At 55.4% G+C, this 24,835-nt stretch overlaps 1 protein-coding gene across 11 annotated transcripts in view; it reads left to right on the forward strand.

The window, feature by feature from the left end:
* The window catches only part of PTPRS (protein tyrosine phosphatase receptor type S), a 105,691-nt gene extending 83,858 nt beyond the window's left edge, over nt 1-21,833 (forward strand). For 3 of the 11 annotated variants that reach the window (XM_085013212.1, XM_085013211.1, XM_085013210.1), the window contains 21 exons: nt 194-387; nt 2,628-2,745; nt 5,121-5,729; nt 6,164-6,261; nt 6,622-6,875; nt 7,756-7,849; nt 7,955-8,170; nt 8,938-9,095; nt 9,787-9,899; nt 12,629-12,726; nt 12,806-12,929; nt 13,481-13,656; nt 13,736-13,855; nt 15,404-15,558; nt 15,639-15,924; nt 16,129-16,307; nt 17,029-17,155; nt 17,235-17,360; nt 19,555-19,709; nt 19,824-19,959; nt 20,538-21,833. In XM_085013212.1, the coding sequence (XP_084869338.1) occupies nt 194-387; nt 2,628-2,745; nt 5,121-5,729; nt 6,164-6,261; nt 6,622-6,875; nt 7,756-7,849; nt 7,955-8,170; nt 8,938-9,095; nt 9,787-9,899; nt 12,629-12,726; nt 12,806-12,929; nt 13,481-13,656; nt 13,736-13,855; nt 15,404-15,558; nt 15,639-15,924; nt 16,129-16,307; nt 17,029-17,155; nt 17,235-17,360; nt 19,555-19,709; nt 19,824-19,959; nt 20,538-20,606 (3,605 nt within the window). In that variant the 3' untranslated portion in view covers nt 20,607-21,833. Of the gene's footprint in view, nt 1-193; nt 388-531; nt 559-2,627; nt 2,746-5,120; nt 5,730-6,163; nt 6,262-6,621; nt 6,876-7,755; nt 7,850-7,954; nt 8,171-8,937; nt 9,096-9,597; nt 9,610-9,786; nt 9,900-11,388; nt 11,437-12,628; nt 12,727-12,805; nt 12,930-13,480; nt 13,657-13,735; nt 13,856-15,403; nt 15,559-15,638; nt 15,925-16,128; nt 16,308-17,028; nt 17,156-17,234; nt 17,361-19,554; nt 19,710-19,823; nt 19,960-20,537 lie in introns of all 11 variants that reach the window. The other 8 variants (XM_085013217.1, XM_085013215.1, XM_085013216.1 and 5 more) reach the window with 4 other exon arrangements.
* The last annotated feature ends 3,002 nt before the right edge of the window (nt 21,834-24,835 follow it).

Genomic DNA, 24,835 nt, shown 5'->3' on the forward strand with positions numbered 1-24,835 from the left:
GTGCACCGTCAGGGACCCCTCCCTGGGCTAAGAGAGGCCTGCAGGAGGTATTCCCCTCCTCACCAGTGGTGAGCACTCAGAGCTCCCAGTTAATCGACAGTCACCCTGGCATCGGGCAGTGGCGTTGCCCGGGGCAGGGCTGGACGCCCCAGTAACGGCCCCACCCGCCCCTCCCCTCCCCTTCCCCCGCCAGTGCCCAGCGCGCCTCCGCGGAAGGTGGAGGCGGAGGCGCTCAACGCCACGGCCATCCGCGTGCTGTGGCGCTCGCCCGCGCCCGGCCGGCAGCACGGCCAGATCCGAGGCTACCAGGTCCACTACGTGCGCATGGAGGGCGCTGAGGCCCGAGGGCCACCGCGCATCAAGGACGTCATGCTGGCTGATGCCCAGGTGGGCAGGGCTCCCGGGCGGGGCCTGGGGGCGGGGTGGGGCCCGGGCCCCTGCGCTCCTGCCATCTCGCTGCTCCTCTGTCCCTCTCTCCGGCTACTCTGCTCACCTACTCCTCTTTCCCCTGCCGCCTCCTCCCGCGCTCAGTGGGAGATGGACGACACCGCTGAATATGTAAGTAGTGCCTTCCAGCCATGGCCAGGGCTCTTCCCGCGGGCCGTGAGGTGCTGTGATCCCACCCCAGCCCTGCACGCCCCTGTAAAAGGGTCTCCTACCCTGGGCCCCCGCTGCATACCTAATTACCTCTTGGAGCTTGCAGCCTTAATTTTGCATCAGACAAATGGCACCTGCTAGGGTCCCCAGGGGGATCCATTAGCCCTTCTTACCTGAATGGCCCTGGACTCTGCCGGCTTCATGCCTCCATATTTCCCTGCCTCAGCTCTGCTGCCCGCTGCCGTCTTCACCCTCACAGCTTTGCTGGAGCTGTCCCACAGCCTGGAAAGCCTTTCCCACAGCATTAACTACTGCCCCCACCCCTGTAGCCTCCCCTGTTGGACCCAGGCCTGGCAGATCAGAACTGGGTCACTTTCCAGGCGAACCTGACCCTTTTGTCACCTGGCTTTTCCCTCCCTGACCTTGAAACTTCTCTGTCTGGCCACATGCCCTCTTCATTCTAACCATGGCATGAGAGGGGTCAGTGGGCCCCGGCTGGGAAAGGAGGCCAGCAGGATCCCTGTTTCGACCCCTCCAAGCTTTCTCAGGAGGCCCTTAACCAGGGTTGGGACTGCCTCTCACTGGACTGTCTTTCTGGCCCTAAGATGGGTCCACAGGCTCTCCTGAGAGAGACATGACCCCGCCCACTCAGTCACTCTGCTTCCTCCCACTCCCAACCCTGGGGCAGGGGGGCAGATTCCCTAGCGGCTCCGGCTTAGCCCTTCCTACCCATCAAGAGCCCAGAGGGACTGAATGTGAGGCTCAGGGGCAGGAGACCCTCTGTTCGTGCATCCTGTGCCCCCTCCTCATGCCCCTGACCTACCCCACAGTTCCCAGGCATGCCAGAGGTGTTCGTGGGTGTGCATGCATGGGGACATGGGCACACGTGTGACCGTGTGAGGGTCAAGCTGCTCTGTCATTCACTCAACAAGCAGTGATTTACTGAGCACCTATGGTATGTAGATCTTGTGCTAGGTGCTTGTGGGCCTGATAGAAACCAAGACCTGAGCCTGCCTCCTCTGGGGTCACGGTCCTGGGAAAACAGATGTTAATCAGAACGAAGCACAAATATGTATCTAGTTACAACTCTGGCGGGGATGGAGAGTAGACAGTGGTGTAAATGCTTGAATAGTCAGCTGGGTGGGTGCAGTCCTGACTGGTAGCATTTGCCCTTTTCCATGGTTGTAAATACTCCCACCATGTCAATTTCAAGCTACCTACCAGATGTGTAGTAGCTTGTCACAGTGTGGTATTTCTGTCACACAGGTACAAGAGACAGACTAGAATAACCTCGAAAACATAGATAACAGTAAACACAGCAAAAGATTTAGGGAGGGGTGGGTTTCAGTACTTATTACCTTTGTTTTACCATTACTTGATCGTATGTTTATATAATTTAGTTTTTAATAATGACTGTGTTTAATAACTGGCTCGCACATTTTCTGCAATTTTGACTATCGGCTTTTGAGAGCTGGTACGAGGAACCTCGAGCACACCATTGGGTGTAGTTGAGGCAGAGAGACAGCCAGTGCAAAGGCCCCGGGGTAGGACCGTGTCTGGTGTGTAGGAGGAATAGCGAGGAGGCCTTTGTGGCTGGAGCAGAGTGAGCGAGGAAGGGGATGGGGGCAGGTAGTGCAGGGCCTTGTGGGCAGAGGGTGGGGAGGACTTAGGCTTTAGTCCCCAGGGAGGTGGGTGGGAGCCCTGGAGGGCTGTGGGCAGAAAAGGGTTGGGACCTGACTCAGGTGCTCACTGGTGCCCTCTGGGTGCTGCTGCAGGGAGGACAGATGGGGGCAAAAGTGGTAGCCGGGGACCAGAGGGGTGGGGACTGCCCTGTTCCAGGTGGGCCATGACAGGTGTCAGGCCACGTGTGCCCATCTCAGCATGAATGTGCTATGTGTTGGGGTCTGTGCATGAGGTCGGGTGCACGTCTCTGCCCGCAGACTGGGCCCCGTGTCCGCCTGGCTTGTCCCAGCATGGGGAGGAGGGCGGGCAGCCCTGGTGGCATCACTGATCCCTACCCCTGCCCACAGGAGATGATCATCACAAACCTGCAGCCTGAGACCGCCTACTCTATCACGGTAGCCGCCTACACCATGAAAGGCGATGGCGCTCGCAGCAAACCCAAGGTGGTGGTGACCAAGGGAGCAGGTAGGAGACCCCCTCTAGGGCCCCTGTGCCTCCAGAGCGTCCCTAGGGAGTTTTTGAGCCCATGCAGGGGGGAGGGTATACCAGGGAGGAAGAGCAAAGAGAGCAGAGGTGTGTGGGGGCCGGGGAGAGGGCACTCAGAGCCAGCGTGGTCCAGCCCTGCTCAGCTCCAGCCAGATGGAGACCTTTAACCGTCAGCTGTAACTCTTCATCCTCTGCTCGGACACCCTTCTCCAGCCTGACTGTCTCCTGCTCCTTTGGGTCTTTGTTTAATCTGCACCTCCTCGGGGAGCCCTCCCCATCCCGCACCCCGTCTTGGTCAGAAATCCCCTCTGCACCCCTCCCACCTGCCGGCACCCTGTGCCACCCCCATCCCAGCTCTGATCACCCCAGGGGGGCTGTCCTTTCAGAGTGGTGTGTCCGTCTCCCCTGCTGCACCATGAAGCCTCCTCTCTTGGCAGCCCTGCCTCAGTTTCCCCTTCTGGCCCCTTCAGGGACCTCGCCTCAGTCCCCAGAGACTGTTTTTTCCACCAGGCAAAATTAGCCGAGTGAGAGAAAGGCAACGGTGAAAATCTAAGGGGGAGAGTGTTCCAGCCAAAAGGCACAGCCTGAGCAAAGCCTCAGAGAGGAGAATAATTTTGGTGCGTTCAAGTGATGAAGGGCCCCTGTGGCCTCCATCCCACCTCCCACACCCTCCTTTCGGCACCTCTGAGCATGCCTCTGATGTTCAAGTCCTCGCAGCTGGACACAGCACCCCTCCACTCTACCGCCAGGGTGCTCCTTCTGTTCCCTTCACCTGCCTAGTCTCTGTGTCCTCCAGCACCCATGTAACCTCCTCCAGGAAGCTTCCCATGATCTCTCCCTCCTCTCTCAGGGATGTTGCATTAGAGCTATGCTTGCTAAGCAGAACCCACTGCATACACTGACTGTTTATGCCACAGTCCAGTAAAGGTCCTGATAAGTCCTGCAGTAGAAAAGCCTGGTTTCAAGTGTAGAGCTTCTGCACTGCAGGAGTTCTCAGGACCTTGACACATTGATTACTACCCAGATTGAGAACTGTGGGGCAAGGGCAGGGTCTTGGACACCCCTGCGTTCCATGGGTATTAATCATGTGCCAGCAGGAGTCATTGGGCAGATAAATGAGGCAAGAGATGAGTGACATGTTAACCAAAGGAGGAAGTACAAAGACAAGGACCTGCCCTGACATCCGTGGATGTTTTCCCTTATCGGGTCTTCTGAGTCCACTACTTCCTTACTGTTCCTTGCACTCTCTCAGCAAGATCTGAGCTCAGGGTCTTTGCACTGGCTGCTCCTTCTGACTGAACTGTTCCCTGCAGACCTCCCTGCGGCTCCGTTCCTCAGCTGCTTCAAGTCTTTATTCTGAATGAGGCCTTCCCAAGACTGCTTTTAAAAATTGCAACCTTAGCCCAAGCTCCCGATCCCTCCCACTCCCTCAGACACAACCTAGAATAGATTTACAAGGAGATCCTGCTGAATAGCATTGAGAACTATGTCTAGATACTCATGTTGCAACAGAAGAAAGGGTGGGGGAAAAACTGTAAGTGCAATGTATACATGTAAGGATAACCTGACCCCCTTGCTGTACAGTGGGAAAATTAAAAAAAAAAAAAAATTGCAACCTTAGGAGATCGTTTTGTGACTCAGCAGTAATGAACCCAGTTGCTATCCATGAAGACATGGGTTCAACCCCTGGCCTCTCCCAGTAGGTTAAGGATCCAGCATTCCCGTGAGCTGTGGTGTAGGTCACAGATGTGGCTCGGATCTAGCATTGCTGTGGCTGTGGTGTAGGCCAGTGGCTACAGCTCTGATTTGACCCCTAGGCTGGGAACCTCCATATGCTGCAGGTGCGGCCCTAATAAGACAAAAAAAAAAAGAGTTCCCCTTGTGGCTCAGCAGTAATGAACCTGACTGGTGTCCATGAGGATGAAGGTTTGATCCCTGGTCTCCATTAGTGGGTTAAGGATGTGGCGTTGCCATGAGCTATGGTGTAGGACAAGGCATGGACCCCAAGTTTCTGTGGCTGTGGCGTGAGCCGACAACTGCAGTTCCAATTTGATCCCTAACTTGGGAACTTCCATATGCCGCCAGTGCAGCCCTAAAGAAGATCAAAAAAAAAAAATTTCAACTCTAGGAATTCTCTGGTGATTTAGTGGTTAGGACTCGTCATTTTCACTTCTGGAGCTGGAGTTCCATGCCTGGTCTGGGAACTGATATCCCACATCATGCCACTGCATGCCACAGCCAAGAAAAAAATTAAAATTAAATTAAAAATAGATTAAAAATTGCAACCCCTCCCCGTGCTCCCTGGCTGAGGGGTTGGTCACATGGCCCTGACTCCTGCCCCATGTCCCCCACAGTGCTGGGCCGCCCCACCCTGTCGGTGCAGCAGACCCCCGAGGGCAGCCTGCTGGCACGCTGGGAGCCCCCGGCCGGCACCGCTGAGGACCAGGTGCTGGGCTACCGCCTGCAGTTCGGCCGCGAGGACTCATCACCCCTGGCCACACTGGAGTTCCCGCCCACCGAGGACCACTACACGGCGTCAGGCGTGCACAAGGGGGCCACGTACGTGTTCCGGCTGGCGGCCCGGAGCCGAGGCGGCCTGGGCGAGGAGGCGGCTGAGGTCCTGAGCATCCCTGAGGACACGCCCCGCGGCCACCCGCAGATCCTCGAGGCGGCCGGCAACGCCTCAGCCGGCACCGTCCTGCTCCGCTGGCTGCCGCCTGTGCCTGCCGAGCGCAACGGGGCCATTGTCAAGTACACGGTGGCCGTGCGGGAGGCCGGCACCCTGGGCCCTGCCCGAGAGACTGAGCTGCCGGCGGCGGCCGAGCCGGGCGCCGAGAACGTGCTCACGCTGCGGGGCCTCAAGCCCGACACAGCCTATGACCTCCAAGTGCGGGCCCACACGCGCCGGGGCCCCGGCCCCTACAGCCCCCCCGTCCGCTACCGGACATTCCTGCGGGACCAAGGTAGGCGCGCGGTGACCCCCGCACCAGAGCCGGACCGGGCCTCGCGCCCACCCCCACCCCAGCCCCCTCCCTCTCCCCCGCCCAGGTAAGTGGTCACTTTTCTGCTTCCTCGTGGACGCTCAAGGCGAGTCCGGACCCCGAGGCTCCGGCGTTGGCAAAGGTGGGACGTGCCTAGGTGGCACCGCCGACCCCACCGCCGCCCCCCTCTTCCCCACCCGCTCCGCCTTCTCTCTGCAGCTGCGTCATCTCCCGCAGCAGGGACTTGGGACAGGGCCAGGCAGGGCCGGGCCAGGGCCAGACAGGAAGGCCACGGGCACGGGCACAGCGGACGACAGGGAGCGCCTGGGCCGCCCCACCCCATCCGATCCTGCCCGACCCCCAGCACTCACAGAGCCTCTCCTCTGCTCTCTCCCACTCGCTGCTCCCTGGCACAGTCTCGCCCAAGAACTTCAAGGTGAAGATGATCATGAAGACATCGGTCTTGCTCAGCTGGGAGTTCCCCGACAACTACAACTCACCCACACCCTACAAGGTGACTTCTCCCGCCACATCAGGGGCCAAGGCTCAGTCTGGGGTCGGGGCCTGGTCCAGGGTTAGAGGTCAGCTGGATCCAGAGCCGAGAGGGATCCGGTTTTGGCTGGAATTTCAGATCCAGGCAGGATTGGGACTCAGTTGGGACTCAGCAGGGGGTTGAGATTGAGTCTGGGTTTGGGGTTCAGTAGGGGACTAGGGCTCCATCAGAGCTGGGACTCAGCCTGGGGTCAGGGCTCAGCTGGGATTGAGGGCTAGTCTGGGTTCACGGTTGGTGGGGTCAGGGCTAAGCCTGGGATGGAGGCTCAGTCAGGATCAGGGGCTCAGCCCAGAGCCCCACTGAGCCGGCCCTGGCCCGCAGATCCAGTACAACGGGCTCACACTGGACGTGGATGGCCGAACCACCAAGAAACTCATTACGCACCTCAAGCCCAACACCTTCTACAACTTCGTGCTGACCAACCGCGGCAGCAGCCTGGGCGGCCTCCAGCAGACCGTCACTGCCTGGACTGCCTTCAACCTGCTCAGCTCCAAGCCCAGCGTGACCCCCAAGCCTGACTCCGACGGCTTCATCGTGGTGTATCTGCCCGATGGCCAGAGCCCTGTGCCTGTCCAGTACGCTCAACCCACCCGTCCTCAGGGATTTCGCACCCCTCCGTTAGCCAGCTGGGGCCAGCCGCCTGACCTCTTTGGCCTGTTTCCTCCCCTGTCTGTAAAATAGAGATCACATCAGCCCTGTCCCACGTGGTTGCCCTGAAGGTCCAGTGCTTCTCACAGATGTTGTCACTAAATGTGGCCTTGTGTCTGCTCCTCCAGCATTCCCTGACACCCCCATATGCCTAACCTTCTGCTGGTTCTGGGTTCCCAGACTGGTGGGGAGACAGAACTACGACACAGACACTCTCAGGCCCGTGGTATGGCAGTGAGAGGCACCGGGGCTGAGAGTCCTCAGAGAGGAGAGGAGGACTCTGGGAAGCAGAGGAAAAATCAAGGGTTACAAGAATGTGTGGGCATGAGAGCTGAGGCTTTGAAGGATGTATAGACGTTCAAGAACTATCCAGTTGACCCTTGAATAGCACAGGTTTGAGCTGCCTGTGTGGCTCTATGTGGATGTTTTTCAACAAATGCATACTACAGTACCACCCAGTCCACAGATGGATTGGTTGACTCCACAGATGGAGAACCACATATACAAGGGGTGACTGTACTTATAGGTGGATTTTTGACTGCACAGAGGCTAGTGCCCCTAACCCCCATATTGTTGAAGGGACAACTGTATGTAGTTGCATGGGGTGGGCTTTTCAGGCCAAAATACAGCATAATCAAAAGCCTGGAGGCTTGAATCAGAAAGTGTAGTTGTATGTGACTAGGGCTATATACCCATTGTATGAGCAGAAGGGAAGATTCAGAGAGGGGTGGCTCCCCCACTCACCCCAGGTCACATCCCTTGGCCATGCCTGTAGACAGCCTCCTCGTGACTTTTGTCTCCTAACAGGAACTACTACATCGTGATGGTGCCACTGCGCAAATCTCGTGGCGGCCAGTTCCTGACCCCACTGGGGAGTCCAGAGGACATGGACCTGGAGGAGGTAAGGGCTGGAGGACCAGCCAGTGGGGCTCAGACATGTCCCAGCTTTCATGAGCCCAGTTACTCCCAGCCAGGCTCTGAGCGGCCCACACCTCTGTTCCCACAGCTGATCCAGGACATTGCACGGCTGCAGAGGCGCAGCCTGCGGCACTCGCGCCAGCTGGAGGTGCCCCGGCCCTACATTGCTGCTCGCTTCTCAGTGTTGCCACCAACCTTCCATCCTGGTGACCAGAAGCAGTATGGTGGCTTTGACAACAGGGGCCTGGAGCCTGGCCACAGATATGTTCTCTTTGTGCTTGCTGTGCTGCAGAAGAGCGAGCCTGTAAGTCCTGAATTGTGTCTGCCCGCATCCGGCCACACCCATTGAGTGAGGCAGGCCCCAATGTGGCCTCAGCTCCCAGGGCCCTGACCTCAGAGCCAGATACAGATCCTCCCAGCTCCCTGTGGTCAGGGCTGGGTAGAGGGAAGGATTCGAGGTTGAGGGAATCCCCGGGGGAAGGTTTTTTGGCAGAAGGGACTTTGGAACTGAGGCTTTGATGGATGTGTAGGAGTTCAATAAAGAAAGGGCATCCCTTGAACTTCCTGTTGTGGCTCAGTGGGTTAAGAACTCGACTGGTATCCATGAGGATGTGGGTTCAATTCCTGGCCTCGCTCAGGGGGGTTAAAGGATCTGGCATTGCCATGAGCCTTGGTGTAGGTTGCAGACACAGCTTGGATCCAGTGTTGCTGTGGCTGTGACATAGGCCAGCAGCTACAGCTTAGATTTGACCCCTAGCCTGGGGACCTCCATATGGCGGAAGTGCGGCCCTAAAAAGATTAAAAAAGAAAGAAAGGGCAGCCCAGGATGTACAAGTGCAAAGGTCTGTAGTGCAAGAGGAATGAAAAGGATCACAGAGAGGCTGAAACAGAGTGAGGGATGGGGCGAGTGACGATTGGGCCAGGCTACGCAGGCCACCAGGGTCAGGGTTCTTGGGAGCCATAAAAGGGTTTTGAGTAGGGGATGGACACACATCTGTGCCCGCTTGGCCCATCTGCCCCTGTGAGGAGGATGGGCACTGATGGGGGTCTCCCCCCACCCCATTCCTGCAGACATTTGCGGCCAGCCCATTCTCAGACCCCTTCCAGCTGGATAACCCAGACCCTCAGCCCATCGTGGACGGTGAGGAGGGGCTCATCTGGGTGATTGGGCCCGTGCTGGCTGTCGTCTTTATCATCTGCATCGTTATTGCCATCTTGCTCTACAAGAAGTGAGCTCCCTGCAATCCCCCACTTGACAGGAGGGAGGCTTCCTCGAAAAGGGGGGTGGGGTCTGGAAAGGTCCAAGGAAGGGTGGTCTCAGAGGAGGGTCCCGGAAGCCCTCTATGCTACAGACAGGGAACCTAGTGCTCAGAGGAGTTAAGCCACTTGCTCACAGTCACACATCCTGGGAAATAGGAGCCCCAGCCAACGACTCCTGTTAAGCCCCACACGCCATTCGGCAGGGTTTGGGATGGAGGCTGCCTCTGTCCAGTTTCATGAGGATAGTCGTTGTAGTGGCCACAGGGGACACATCCCAGCTTAGAAAGGGAGGGCTAGCACACTCCTCCTTGTGGTGGAGGACCCAAGCAGGATTAGCCTCATTTTCTGGAGGAGACCAAAGCTCGGGGAAAGAAAGCCACCCACAGTCACAGAAGGGGCCCCTGATGGCCAGCACGCCCTCACCTGTCATCTTTTCCCCTCCTCCTCGCCTGGGTCTACTTTCGGGAGCAGTAAGCCTGACAGGTAAGGACTGGTCCTGCCCATTGGAGGCTGAGGAGGGGATCTGGGGTGGCGCTGCTTCCGTGGGGTGAGGGGGTGCCCGGCTGCGCCAACATTGTACACATGTCTGTGCATGGTCCTGGGGACCCCGGCTGCATGCGGCTGGGTCACGTGTTTGTACGTCTGCTTGCTCCCACAAAGTAAACGCAAGGACTCGGAGCCCCGCACCAAATGCCTCCTGAACAATGCTGACCTTGCTCCCCACCACCCCAAGGACCCCGTGGAAATGCGACGCATTAACTTCCAGACGCCAGGTAAGTGCTTATCCCAGGTGCCAGGGGTGACACCGACGGGGAAGGTAGCATGGGACGGAAAGCTTGGTGGACCCCCATCTGCTCCCACTGAACTGTGCTGGGTGCAGTTAAATTCCTGATTCCCAAATTCCTCTGTGGCTCTCAGGGGACTGTCGTGGGTTGATTCTGCCTGCAACCAAGGGAGGCTTTCGAAAAGTGGCATTTCACTGGTGGTTGCTGTCTTCTCCGGGAGCTTCAAGGACACCTAAAAACAAAGACAAAAGCAAAAAAAAATTCTAAATCCTCATTTCTTCTGACAGAAAGTGATCGGCTTCTGCTCACACTTCTAGTCTTAAGGCCACCCAGTGATGGGTGTTAGGGTTTTTTCCGTACTCCCCTGGGATGTACCCTTACCAAGGCACGGAAACTCCCCCGCTTCTGCCATGCTGCGCCTCTCTCCCCTCCATGGCCACAGATGCTCATGTTCTCCTTGCCTCTTGATAGTTCCCTGTCGATTAATAGGATTCAGCCAAGTCCCCTGCCATGCCTGGTGGGAGAACTGAATCAGGGTCTTGCCCTTGATCTTCATGTACAGGGATCCTCTCATTCCTCCATCTCCTCCCTCTTTAATGGGCTCATGCCAGCTGCTTCTAACCAAATAAGGAATTTTTAATTTAACTGGTGGCTGCTGTTCTCCTTATGAGCTCTAAGCATGCTGCCATCTGTTCCCTACCTACACCCTGCTCTCCACGTCCTGTCTCTGAACTTGTTCATATTAACTCTGTTTCCAACCAAATGGAGATTTTTAACATTTATATTTAATTGATGGCTGCAGTCCTCCTGAAGGGTTTCATGCATAGGCTTGCATGCTGTTCCTAACATTTCTTTCTCTTTTCTGCTACTGGACTGTCTCATGTCAGTTCCATTACATCCAAATGAGGGTTTTGACCATTTATATTTAACTGACACATTCCTCCATATGAGCTCATGGCACCCCTTAACGTAGTAGTCCCTTCTCTTTTCTGTCTCTGGACTGACTAGCTTATGTCAATTCTGTTTCCATGCAAATGAGGATTTTAAACCTGTGGGTTTAACTGATGGCTGCTGTCCTTCTTGAAGCTCCTGGCATGGGACCACATGTCCTTCCCTTGCCCCCAAGTTTCACCTTCATCATCCTGCATCTCCTTCCAAAATCCCCTCTGCAGACCCCAGTAGGGGACCCAAGGCCAGGTTGGTTTCAGGGGACATGTTTATAGAGGAACCTAAAGCTCTGGGATCTTTCCAGAGTCACAGCCAAAAACCAGGACTGGCTGGTGTCCAGTCAGAGGGATGCACAGCAACTGCCATAGGTTCTCTGGTTGGGGCCCAGGCGGCTGCGTGTCCCTCACTGTTGAAATGTCCCTGCCCTCTGCGTCAGTCCACCAGCTGCTGTGCGTGCACCCAGCAAGGGGTTGGGGGGAGGTGGGCTCCCCACGGGTTTTCATTTATTTATTGTTTGCTGTTTCTGCAGATTCAGGCCTCAGCAGCCCCCTCAGGGAGCCGGGGTTTCACTTTGAAAGTTAGTTCCTGTGTCTCTCTGTTCTTGGCTTTCTTTCGCCCCTGTTTGTTTTCATCCTTGGTTTCTCCATCCCGCCTCCTCTCTCTGCCCACCTGTCCTGCGCTGGCTTCTCAAGGCGGGTGGGAGTCTGGTCCACTGGGCCCTTAGATCATGGGTTGTGACTGCGTGCGTGTGTGGAGCAGGGAGGGATTGGGGGCGGGATAGAGGCAAGAGAGTACATACATGAGAACAGCCAACCCGTGTGACTGGCAGGGGGACCCATCCGTCAAATGGACACTAGCCTCATGTCCCTTAGAGGTGGGCTCTGGGGGAGCACCACGGGTGGTGAGGAGCATGCAGGGACCCAGAACATCAGCTCTTTACCAGTCGGCTTAGCAAATCCTTTGCTTTCACGTTGGTACGTGGATGCTGGCGCATAGCTCTCCATCTCAGTAGCTGCAGAGTGAATGTGGGAGCACATGTGTGGCCACCAGGCTCCAGGAGAGGAGAGGGGTCTGGCAGCCTCAGATATTGGGGAGAAAGAGCAAAGTCCCCCATCTCAGTACCTCTAGCCACCCCCCTGGGGCCTCCAAAGATAAGAGAAGTCACCATTTCATGCACCAGATGAGAACATGAACCCTGAGAGGTCAGGGGCAGGTGCACAGACAGATGGGGGCTCCACCATCCAACACACATGTACCCCATGTCTCCTTCCCCAGGCCCTCAGCTCCACCCGGCAGAGGACTGGTTCAGTCCCTCTGATCCGCGGGGGCCAGAAAGGGGTGTTGGCCTCCTGCCCTACCCGCCTCCCCAGGGCAATATTTTTGAAAGTCCAGCCAGCTGCATCTGCTTCTTCATTTCTGTGTCACTTGCCTGCTTCTTGCCACGAGGCACTAGGAGCTTGGAATCCTGCAGGGCGACCCTTCCCCAGCCCTTGCACCCTCAGCTGGTTGGGGGGGACGGAGGAGGGTGGTCACCGGGAGCCAGGGCTCAGCCAGGAGCTTCAGCCTCAATGCCCCTCCCCCAGCCCTGCAGGCCTGTGGTCCTGGGCCCCTACGGGTGCCCACCCTGAACCTTCCCCTTCCCCGCCACTCCCTCTAACTGCAGCTCGTTCATCGCAGACTGACACTGTAGAGCACCCCCTGCCCTCTCCCCGGCCCATGGGCTGGCCTCCCAAGTGACCACCTGGCCGGCGGGTCTGCTCTCCCCGCAGGCATGCTCAGCCACCCACCCATCCCCATCGCAGACATGGCAGAGCACACGGAACGCCTCAAAGCCAACGACAGCCTCAAGCTCTCCCAGGAGTATGAGGTGAGCGGGCCCCTGCCTCCCACCCTCCCGGGGCCCACAGATGCCCACCCTGACACCTCCCGCCTCCCCTTCCCCTCAGTCCATCGACCCGGGCCAGCAGTTCACATGGGAGCACTCCAACCTGGAAGTGAACAAGCCCAAGAACCGCTATGCCAACGTTATCGCCTACGACCACTCTCGCGTCATCCTCCAGCCTATTGAAGGTATAGCACATGGGGGCCCCAGGTTCCAACTCACCCTTCCTCTTGGCCACGGGGCAAGGCCAGAGTGGACCCTCTGGGGGACTGGTGGGGAAACTGAGGCCTGATTCTGGTCACAGGCCTGGTCCACCAATAGCCAGAAGCCACTGGGGAAGTTTTAGTATTTAACGGATGGCTGCTATCCATTACACACTTCCAATGATTCCTCTGTATCCATGGTTCTCAGTCAGGGAACACTTGACCACTCAGGACATCTGGCAACATCTGGGGATACTTTTGTTGTCACAGCCTGGAAGAGGGAGTGTTAGTGACATCTAGAGAGCAGAGGCCAGAGGTGCTGCTCAATTACCTGAGGAGCCCGGGACAGCCCCCACCATGATCTGGCCCCAAATGGCAGTAATGCTGAGATTGAGGAACTGTGAAGGATATGCCCCTGATTTCCTTGGAGAGATGTTGGGGCAATCCAGGAGGGTTTCCAGGTAGTGGTGGGCCAGGAGCAGCCAGCCTAAAAGGACAGAGGGCCCCCACTGACCTCTGGCTTGCCTTGGTCATAGGCATCGTGGGCAGCGATTATATCAACGCCAACTATGTGGATGGCTACCGGCGGCAGAATGCATACATCGCCACGCAGGGGCCACTGCCTGAGACCTTTGGTGACTTCTGGCGTATGGTGTGGGAGCAGCGCTCCGCTACCATCGTTATGATGACACGGCTAGAGGAGAAATCACGGGTGAGGCCTGGACCCTGTGGCCCCCAAGCCCTTAGCCAGCCCCAGCCTACACTCATCTCTGTTCTCTTACCTGGTACAGATCAAATGTGATCAGTATTGGCCCAACAGGGGCACGGAGACCTATGGCTTCATCCAGGTCACGCTGCTGGACACCATCGAGCTGGCCACATTCTGTGTGCGGACATTCTCCTTGCACAAGGTAGGGCCCAGGGAGCTCCCCACGGGACAAAGGAAAAACCAAATGTGTTGACCAAGGCGGACCATGTTCTCATGGACAGGGACACTGAGACTCAGGGGAATCGCTTTTGTCTCCAGCCGTAGCAGGAAGACAAGTCAGCAGACTCCAACTTAGCCATGAACCTGTTGTCCCCTTGCTGTCAATCACTCCCAGCTCTTCCTTGTCCTCTGGCTTCACCCAGCCTAGGTTTATGACAGGGTCTGGCAGGGTCTCAGCCATGCACTCAAGGGGCCTCCAGTCTCAGATATGCACACAGTGGGCATTTGGGACAGGGCAGAGAGAATCTTTAGATTTGCATTTAACCAATGGCTGCTGTCCATAACATGTTTCCATGTGTTCTTCTACATCAGTGGTTCTCAGTTGGGGCATTTTGGCATCCAGGGGACGCTTTTCAATGTCTGGGGACACTTTTTATTGTCATGATGGTGAAGGGAGATGTTTTCGGCACCACAGTGTTCCCCTGGCAGTCAGCCAGGTCCTCTCAACATTAGGGATACACCTGGCCCAGGTGCCAGAAAACTGAGTAGATGGACAAGAGGGAGTGAGAATTTTCAGTTCATTCACACATTGAGCACACCCTGTATCAGCCCCTGACCTGGGCACCAGGACACAGCAGGAACCAAGAAAGATAAAATATCTGGCTCTTGTGGGTCTTACAGTCTAGCGGACAGAACAGAAACAATAAACATGTAAAATGACAAGACATCTTACACGTAAAAGTAAAGCAGGGGAGAATAAAGTGCATAGCGAAGGGCCTGGAGTTGGTGGGGAAGGGAGGTATGAGCCGATCCGAGGGAACAGCATTCTAGGCAGAGGGCACAGCCCGTACAAAGGCCCAGGGCTGGACTGTACCTGGGATGTTTTAGGAACAGTGAGAAGTCCTGTGTGGCTGGAGCTGAGTGAGGGCAGAGAGAGGCCAGGGGTAGGTTGTGCAGGACTTTGGGGCCTTCAGGAGAGACTTGGGCTTTTCATTCAGGGAGGGCTGGTTGGTAGGGGTGCAGGGGGACAGGGACTGCTGACTCCGGTGCTCACTAGCACCCTCTGCTTGCCCCTGGGGGAATAGACTGTGGTGGGGGAGGGCTGGAGCCCTGCCACTGGGGTGGGGGGGACTGCTCCGGTCTGGATGGGTGATGAAGGGGCCAGACCAGAGTGGTCGCTATGGAGGGGGCGAGCGAGAAATGGGCGGGCTTAGGATGGACGTTGAAGGCAGAGCTGATGGTGCTGACGGATGTCTTGGATGTGGGAAGGCAGGGGAGGGGAGTCAAGGGTCACCCCTAAATTTTGGCCAGAGCCCGAAGGCAGGGAGGAGGATTGGGAGAATGTGGGGGCATAGTGTTGGTCGCATTGAACGTGAGACGCTGGTGAAACTCCCACATGGAGACACACCCGTGCCCAGGGGCAGCCTGGCCCCAAGTCAGGTGCTCGGGGACGTGGTCAGGAGGTGTCAACTCAGACCCCAGCCCATGAGTGGTGGGCCGCGATGATAGGCGGTGTCCCTGTGGCCCCCAGAATGGCTCCAGCGAGAAGCGTGAGGTCCGCCAGTTCCAGTTCACAGCGTGGCCGGACCATGGGGTGCCTGAGTACCCGACACCGTTCCTGGCCTTCCTGCGGAGAGTCAAGACCTGCAACCCGCCGGACGCGGGCCCCATTGTGGTCCACTGCAGGTACCCCTGTCCCCCATCCTCCACTCCTGGCTCCCCTCTGCACCCCGGGGCACCCCTGATGGTCCTGCCTGTCTCCGCAGTGCCGGCGTGGGCCGCACGGGCTGCTTCATCGTCATCGACGCCATGCTGGAGCGGATCAAGCCAGAGAAGACGGTGGACGTGTACGGCCACGTGACGCTCATGCGGTCCCAGCGCAACTACATGGTGCAGACGGAGGACCAGTACAGCTTCATCCACGAGGCCCTGCTGGAGGCCGTGGGCTGCGGCAACACGGAGGTGCCTGCCCGTAGCCTCTACGCCTACATCCAGAAGTTGACCCAGGTGGAGCCTGGCGAGCATGTCACCGGCATGGAGCTCGAGTTCAAGGTGGGAGTTGGGCAGAGGATGATGTGGGCAGGATGGGGGAGGAACAGAGCAGGAGACCAGAGGGTGGGGATTGGTGTTTCCCTGCCTGCCGTTCCACTGTCCAGGTTCTGGCTGTAAACACACAGCCCTCCCCATCCCTGGGGAGAGCAGGTCCCCAGCTGGAGACTGTCCTGATGGCGGCGCCCCATCTCTTGGTCCCCACAGCGGCTGGCCAACTCCAAAGCCCACACATCCCGCTTCATCAGTGCCAATCTGCCTTGTAACAAGTTCAAGAACCGCCTGGTCAACATCATGCCCTACGAGAGCACACGGGTCTGTCTGCAGCCCATCCGGGGCGTGGAGGGCTCTGACTACATTAACGCCAGCTTCATCGATGGCTACAGGTACCCTGTAGCCGATGGCCTTCCCCTGGCCACTGTGGGGCCCCGGTCTTTGCTGGGCAATGCTGGGCCTCCACAGAGGTCCCAGCCTTGCCTTCAGGGGGCCTCCAGTGTTTCATGAGAGAGAGCTAGACAGACATTGCCAGCCCGGTACAGTTATAGCTGAGGTGGTGGGAATCTTTAGATGTGTATTTAACAGATGGCTGCTGTCCATAATGTGGTTCCATCTGTCCTTCTCCATCAGAGGTCCTCAACGTGGGCAGTTCTGCCACCCGGGGGAAATTTGGCAGTGCCTTGGGTCATTTTTGATTGTTAAAATGGGAGGGAGGGAGGAAGACTTCTGCTGGCATCTGGTGGGTCGTGGCCGGGGAGGCTAGGCTGCTCAGTGCCCCATAGTGCCCAGAATAGTGTGCCATCAATGAACGCTCCAGCCCCAAATGACAGGCGTGCTGAGGTTGAGAAATCCTCGCCATGGGAGGGTGTTCCAGGAAGAGGGTGCTGTCCTTACAAACAACAGAACTGCGTTTAATGGCACTTGGTGGAGGAGGAAGGCAAGAGAGGTCAGTGGACGGTCCTGCAGCCTCCTCGAGGAGCTGGCGTGTATTCTGAGGCTGATGGTTTCTCCATGTACAAAATGGGAACATTTGGAGGGTTGAACAAGACAGGGAAGGAGACAGTCCCTGAGCCTCCCTGCGGTCCTGGACTCACACACCCCGCCCTGCAGGCAGCAGAAGGCCTACATCGCCACGCAGGGGCCGCTGGCAGAAACCACAGAGGACTTTTGGCGCATGCTCTGGGAGAACAACTCAACCATTGTGGTGATGCTGACCAAGCTGCGAGAGATGGGCCGGGTGAGCGGGGCACCATGGAGGGTGGGGCGGAGGCCAGGCCAGGGGCCAGGCTGACCACAGTGGCCATCTCCCCCAACAGGAAAAATGTCACCAGTACTGGCCAGCCGAGCGCTCCGCCCGCTACCAGTACTTCGTGGTAGATCCCATGGCAGAATATAACATGCCTCAGTACATCCTGCGGGAGTTCAAGGTCACAGACGCCCGGGTAAGCTTGGGGGATGGATTGCTGGGAAGGATCAGAACCCAGGCTGGACCCTGTAGGTTGCTCAGTGTTCCCCTAGTGATCTGGAGAGGGCTTCCCTAGCTGGGGATAGAAGCAAAGGCCCAGGAGCTGGAATAAGCATTGGTGGCTGGGTGGAAGAGGAGTTAGTTGGCCAATTGTACCATCACTCCCACCACCAAGTGGGTAGCAGGGAGGGCCATGTCTATGTACTGACCCCATTGGAATGTGTGTAACGCTACTCACTAAGGAACATGGCACACAGGGCAATCATGTAAAAGGGAGGGAGTTGTGTTCCCCTGGAATTAGCAACCCACAGAGGATAGTACTAGAAGGCCAAAAGCATGGTGGGGGAGGTTTGATGGACTGATGGTGCCAGGTGGGGGAAACTGGAGCTGTAGATATGGAAAAAAGAGTGGTGCACGGTGGGGGTCAGATGGTAGGAATTGGCACCATCATGTAGAGAGAGAAGGAAATGGAGAGTGGACGGTGTTGGCTGGTAAAGACACAACGGAGGAAGGTAGTGTTGGGTGATGAGAGAAGGGAGGGTACTCAGTGGGGACTGATAAAGACTATAGAAGGTGCCCTTGTTGGGTGAGAGAGGATTAAAGTTAGCGGTGGGAGAGGGGATCGGAGAACTCATGGGTGGGATAATGGCATGTGGGGGGGATATCAGTCAAGATGTTGCCAGTGGATGGTGAAGCCCAATAGACAAACAGCATCATTGATCATTGTGCGTGGGTAGTGCGAGATGGTGTCATTGGATTGTTGGAACGTGGGATTGCAGAATCAGCAGAAGATGTTACTGTTGGAGGTAGAAGAGTGTGGTAAACAAGGATGGTGTTGGATGGGAGGAAGATGAGATTAGAGATTAGAATGTGTGGAAAACAGGACAGAGAATGCCAGTAAAACATGATACTATAGGTTGGTAAAGGGTGATGTGTTATCAGCACTGGATAGTGGAAGATGAGATTGGCGAGGGCAAATGTTTGGCCAGTGGCAGATGGAGAAGATCAGTGGGAGATGACTTGGAACAGAAAAGAATGATGCACATTCAGTGGTCAGTGGTAGATAGTGCTGTTGATGGTACAGGGCAGAGGAAGGTGGGATTGGAGAAAGGAGGTGTTAGGTGGTGGGGGATGGAGACCATCAGGATAAGATGGCATCACTGGATGGCACCATTTTGCTGTAGAGAGTGTGACTGGGGAAGGGTAGACGATGAGTGAAGGAGGGTGGAAAATGTCAGTGGAAGATGGCCCTTAGATGGTGAAGAGGGACGAATTACTAGGGACAAATTGTGGAAAGTGGTACACCACGGGATCATGATAAGTGGAAAATGGCAGAAAGCAATGATGTTGGATGTTGGGTAGTGGGAACATAGGACTGGAGAGAAGGATGGTTGAGTGATAGAGATGGAGAAAGTCGGGGGTAGGTGCCATCATTGGATGGTCAAGGCTCATGAGTTCCCAGAAGCAGATGGTGAAAGATAGAAGGTAATAGTGTTGAGTAGCACTGGTAGAAGATGATGAGTTTCCAGTGGTGGCTGGTAGAAGATGGTGCCCTTGGGCAGAGAAGGATAGAAGATGATGGTGCTGGTGGATGATCAAAGATGATGACTAGTCAGTGGAATGGAAGATGGCACTGTTGGATGGTGAAGGACGGAAGGGGATGGCGTGGGGTAATGCTGTACTCTGAGGTGATGCGGAGTGAAGGATGACAGGATTACAGAGCTGGAGATTGGGACCAAGAAGGACAGATGCTGGGTGCATTCTGGGATGGGGAAGGAGTGGAGGATGGCAAACAACAGTGGTCTTGGCCGTCACTTTGATTGTGGTGGATGGGATTGGAGAGGTGGAGAGAAGAGCAGCTGGGTGGTGGGGGGTGGACATTGGCCACATAAGATGGTGTCTCTGGACGGCCAAGTTAGAGGATAGTGAGAGGGTGCTCTTGGCATCCTTGGATGGTAAAGATGAACTTGGAGCATCTCAGTGAAAGACAGTGCCCTTAGATGGTGAAGGGTAAGGAGTCATCAGGGGATGGTGGAAAAGGGGGCTGAGGGTAGGAAAGAACAGGGAGTGGTGTTGGCGATGGAGGCTGGGACTAGAGGTTGGTGGGGGTGGGAAACCACCATGACTGCCACTGACCTCCAGAGCAAGACTGGGCACTCTCTCCCTTCTAGGACGGCCAGTCCCGGACTGTCCGGCAGTTCCAGTTCACGGACTGGCCGGAACAGGGCGTGCCAAAGTCAGGGGAGGGCTTCATTGACTTCATTGGCCAAGTACACAAGACCAAGGAACAGTTCGGCCAGGATGGCCCCATCTCTGTCCACTGCAGGTGAGCTGTTCCTTGGGCCCTCCAGTTTGGGCTCTTTTCATCCCCGAGGAATCAGGCAGTCCATTGGGGTTCCTCCCAAGCACTCACCTCTTACTGCCATGCTCACCTCAACAGCGCCGGCGTGGGCAGGACGGGTGTCTTCATCACGCTCAGCATCGTGCTGGAGCGGATGCGGTACGAAGGCGTGGTGGACATCTTCCAGACCGTGAAGATGCTGCGGACCCAGAGGCCAGCCATGGTGCAGACGGAGGTGAGGACGGGACAGGAGGCGGTGGCCCCGACTCGTGCCTCTGCTGCCCTGAGACACTGCTTCCTGCTCTGTGGGACGGACGCAGCCACCCTCTACTCTCTGGGTTGTTGGGGGTGAAGGCCCCTCGAGCCCCCGCCGCGGCTTTGGGCTGAGAAAAAGCTGAAATCCAGACCTGAGAAGTGGGCAGAGATGGGTCCCTCCCGGGCCCAGAGTCAAAACAAATTCAGGCTCAGCTAGGACCCTGGCACGGACCACAGATCCTGAAGTGAGGCCCAGAGCCGGAAGGAACTTGCTGCCATCACATTCACATTGGGGTATTTTAACAAAGTCCTCCAAACTCTCCCAACTCCAGGGAGGGAGACAAAGCTGGCGTGGCAGCCTCATAGCCCCAGGGGAACATTGCAGGCGTCAGGGATGGCCAACGTCAGCGATGGCCAATCCTGAATAATGAGTAGGACCTCCAAGCAGATAGGGGCGGGGAGAGCACCGCTGAGGGGCGTGGCTTCTGGGCGGAGGAGGCCCAGGGAGGCTTCAGGCAGCAGAGGCACTGACAGAGCCCCGCCCCTCTCCATCCCCAGGATGAGTACCAGTTCTGCTACCAGGCGGCGCTGGAGTACCTCGGGAGCTTTGACCACTATGCAACCTAGAGCCAAGTCGGCCCGGCCGGACTCCGCCGGCCCCAACGCCTCCCGTGCCGGGTGGGCCCCGAGGTCTGGACCCAGGCAGCCAGGGCAGGAGGCGGCGGCCAAGTTTCCGCCGGGTCTCCAGGAACGCTGCGGCCCCTCGAGCCCCCCACGCGGCCCCAGCCACCTCCCTGGACGGGCCGCCGCCTTTGATACTTGGCACATTCCTCATTTCCTTCTGATTCCAAAACCGAGAGATTCCGGGGTGGGGGGTGGGGGGGGCGGTGAACAAACAGGGGTTCTCCCCAGAACCAGAGGAGGGCGGGGGCTGTAAACTTGACCCCTTGTCCTCCCTCTCGGAGCCTTCCCGCCCAGCAGCCTGGGGCGGGCTGGGGCAGCAGGGAGCAGGGGGCCGGATCCCGCTTTCTTTCAGACTCGGTGTAACTGTATCCAGTGACATTTCCTTTTTTTTAAATAGTGTATTTTTTTTTCCATTTTTTTTTTAAAGAAGAAACAAACAGGAAAAAAAAAAAAAGTCAACAAACTTAAAAAGAAAAACTTGGCTTATTCCTATTCTGTTCGCCGACAGTCTATTTTTTCACTGTAGCATACCTTCTTGTGTGATGGCTGTATTCACAGGCACGCTCGGGCTTAGGCTGCCCCTGTGGCTTGCTTTTTTTTTTTTTCTTTTTCCTACCATCTGAAGGTGTGCCTCGCTCAAGACTAGGACCTTTTTGCTCCTGATTTCTTTTCTTCCTTTTTTTTAATTTCTATTTTAAATTCAATTCTCAGACATATCAAGGACCATTCTGAGGGGGGAGGGGCAGTGGGGGGAGGGACTCGGGCCCACCAGCGTAGGGTTTCGAGCCCACGGGGTAGGGTCTGCCACAGGGGAGCTGGCAGTGATCCCCCCTGCCCCCCGTAGCCCGAGCCCCACCCCCCACCCCGGCTCCCACCCCGAGGAGAAAGACTGAACAAAACAGGAGGTTCCCACTTCAGGGAGAGAGAGGCCATGTGCTGCTCTGGATCAGGGACCCTTTCCCCCACTGGGACCATGGGGCAGTTTTGGGGCAAAAGCAGAAGGATGGGATCCCGCCAACCCCTGAGCAAGTGAGTTTTTCTCTTTGTATGAGAGCAAATCTGCCGTTGCTTTCAACACTGTTTATTCAAACGGAAGCAGCCGGGTGGTTTTCCCACCCCTGTGTATGTAGATATATCAACTTTGTATTAAAGGAAGATTGTCCGACCCCGGCCAGTGGTGGAGTCTTTGTCACGCCCCTATCTTATTTCTTGTCCCTGGTGGTGGGGGTGAGGACAAGAGAGATTGTATCGCTTATCCAACATCACACAGCATCTAAGGGGCCACATGGAATTGGAACCCAGAACCCAAGCTTTAGCCCTGCAGGGAGTGCCTCATTGATAATAGTTATTCCTCTTGATAAGTGTGACCACCACCGAGCCTCTACCATGGACCAGCCCTTTAAGATAGGAATCAACTCAATTTATAGATGAAGAAACTGAGGCTCAGAGAGGGGCAGGCCCCAATGCAAAGTCTGACCCTGGGGGATGGAAGGTGAACCATTCTGTATCTACACCCTTGCCTGGGTCCCTACCCCCTCTGGCTTAAGACCCAGAGATGGGATGAGAGACTCCCCCTACCCTCACAGAGCTGCTCCAGCAATGAGAAGAGGGTCTTAGGGCAGGGGCACAGTCTAGGAAGGAGTGACATTATCCTACTTAGAAGCTGTCAGGAGTTCCCGTCGTGGCGCAGTGGTTAACGAATCCGACTAGGAACCATGAGGTTGCGGGTTCGGTCCCTGCCCTTGCTCAGTGGGTTAGCGATCCGGCGTTGCTGTGAGCTGTGGTGTAGGTTGCAGACGCGGCTCGGATCCCGCGTTGCTGTGGCTCTGGCGTAGGCTGGTGGCCACAGCTCTGATTGGACCCCTAGCCTGGGAACCTCCATATGCCGCGGGAGCGGCCCAAGAAATAGCAACAACAACAACAACAAAAAGACAAAAGACAAAAAAAAAAAAAAGAAGCTGTCAGACCAGTAGTAAGCAAATAAATAGATTACCACCATTAATAATCTTACTCAAATAGATATATCAAATCCTACATCCCCCATGCCTGAAATTTTCAAATACGTATAGAACATTTATAAAAATTAGCATTTATAAAAAACATCTGTGGAGATCTTCATAAATTTTAAGAAACGAATATTAGATAAGATAACCTGATCTTGGCCCCAGGAGTAGTTTCTGTAATAGCCTCCCATAAAAAAGGCCAACAATGAGAAATTTTGAAACACATTTTTAAATGAGGCATGAGTTAAAGAAGGAATCAACATAGAAATTATGAAGTTCTTAAAACTGAATAAATAGTACATTATGGAATGAGACTTGTGGGATGCAGCCAAAGGGGTACCCAGAGGAAAATGTATAGCCTCAAATATGTTGCTAAGAAAACAAATTCTGAGAATAAGTCAACTTTTAAAAGACATGAACCAAGCTTTAAATTACTCGACTTGGACCTTTTTGAGGTGGTTCTTTTGCATTAACAAACAACTTTCTTTGAAACATCTAAGTAGATACGTCTTAGGCAAGTACAACAAGAAAAGAGAGAAAGCATCCAAATCCAGGGAAATGGGGAAAATTACATCAACTACAGATTGAGACTTTTCAAAAACTGCAAGATGATTATCAGAGGAGACAAGCCAGAAGGAGACCACAGAGGGAAGGATAGTAGAGCTGGCATGGGGAAAAAAAATCCCTTACTTTCCCCCTGTGGGATGGTGGAAAGAACAGACAGTGAAGAGAGAAAGATGAAGAAATAATAGCTCCTAGGTTCTGAATGCAAGAAGTAAAGGAGAGGGATCTTGTTTGTAACAAATGGTGTGACAAAAGGGACAGAAAAGCCAGACTCTAACCCAAGCCTGGTTCTATCCAAGACTAATTTTTGTCTGTTTTTGGTGGGGGGACATACTCACAGCATATGGAAGTTCCCAGGCTAGGGGTCAAATTGGAGCAGTAGCGGCTGGCCTACGCCACAGCCATAGCCATGCCAGATCTGAGCCACATCTGTGACCTACACCACAGCTCATGGCAGTGCCAGATCCTTAAACCACTGAGTAAGGCCAGGGATCAAACCCACATCTTCATGGATAGTAATCTGATTGATTACTGCTGAGCCACAACAGGAACTCCCCAAGACTTTATTAATAGGCTACTCTGCCTACAGAACTCCTTATTCAGTCCTCAAAGCCCAGGACTAAAAGCTCCTCTAAGAAGGTATCTCTTAATTTCACTTCTCTGTTTGCAAAAGCCCATTGAGGCTGAGGTGTCTGGATAGGATCTACCTTGCCCCCCTTACTGAAAACCAGACAGAGGATCTTCAGGGAGTGTTATCGAATGTGTGATCCTCTGCTCTGTGATTCAGCCCTTGAGATGTTCCTGTCTATAGTTAAGAGTAGGTGGTGGCACACAGGGGTTTATCTGAAGGCTTCTTGGAAAAGGAGGGCCCTAAGGAATTGCCTCAACCCATAGACATGACCATCAAGGCTCTAAGCATCTCCAGTTGCCTTGGCCCTGCCAGAGGATTCCATAATACCTAATCCCATTTATTGAGCACTTACTGTATGCTCATGCAATCTCATTTAAGCCTTCTGACAATACACCAGTGGACCAATGAGAAAACTGAGGCTGAAATAGGTCAGGTCTCTCACCCAAGATTACAAAGGTGGTAAGTAGTGGAACCTAGACGTCGGCCCAGATCTGCTCAGTTCCTGCTGTGACAAGGGAATTCAAGGCATCTGAGCTCCTGCCCACAGTCAGCATTGGCCCCATGGTGGGAGGGACAGAGCCCTAGAGCAGAGCCCCCACTCATCACCAAGGAACTGTCAGGGGCCAAAGCAATCTAGTATTCCAGACAGTGCAAATATCCTAAATGTATATTTTGACCCTAACAACATCATTTTAAAATGTTTAAAGCTAAAGTATCCAGAGTTCCCGCTGTGGTGCAGTGGGTTAAGAATCCAACTGCAGCAGCTCTGGTGGCTGCAGAGGTACAAGATTGATCCCTGGTGCGTTGCAGTGGGTCAAGGGATCTGGCATTGCCACAGCTGCAGCGTGGGTCACAGCTGTGGCTCATATTTAGTCCCTGGCCCAGGAACTTCCACATGCCCTGGGTGCAGCCATAAAATAAAAATAAAGCAAAATAAAATAGCTACTAGGAGAAATGAGCAGAACTACAGTGAT

The sequence above is a fragment of the Sus scrofa genome, chromosome 2, assembly GCF_054392235.1.
Source record: "Sus scrofa isolate SSC_HxYL_T2T_F1_AM1 chromosome 2, Sscrofa_HxYL_maternal_Yorkshire_Landrace_v2.0, whole genome shotgun sequence".
NCBI classification, from domain to species: Eukaryota; Metazoa; Chordata; class Mammalia; order Artiodactyla; family Suidae; genus Sus; species Sus scrofa.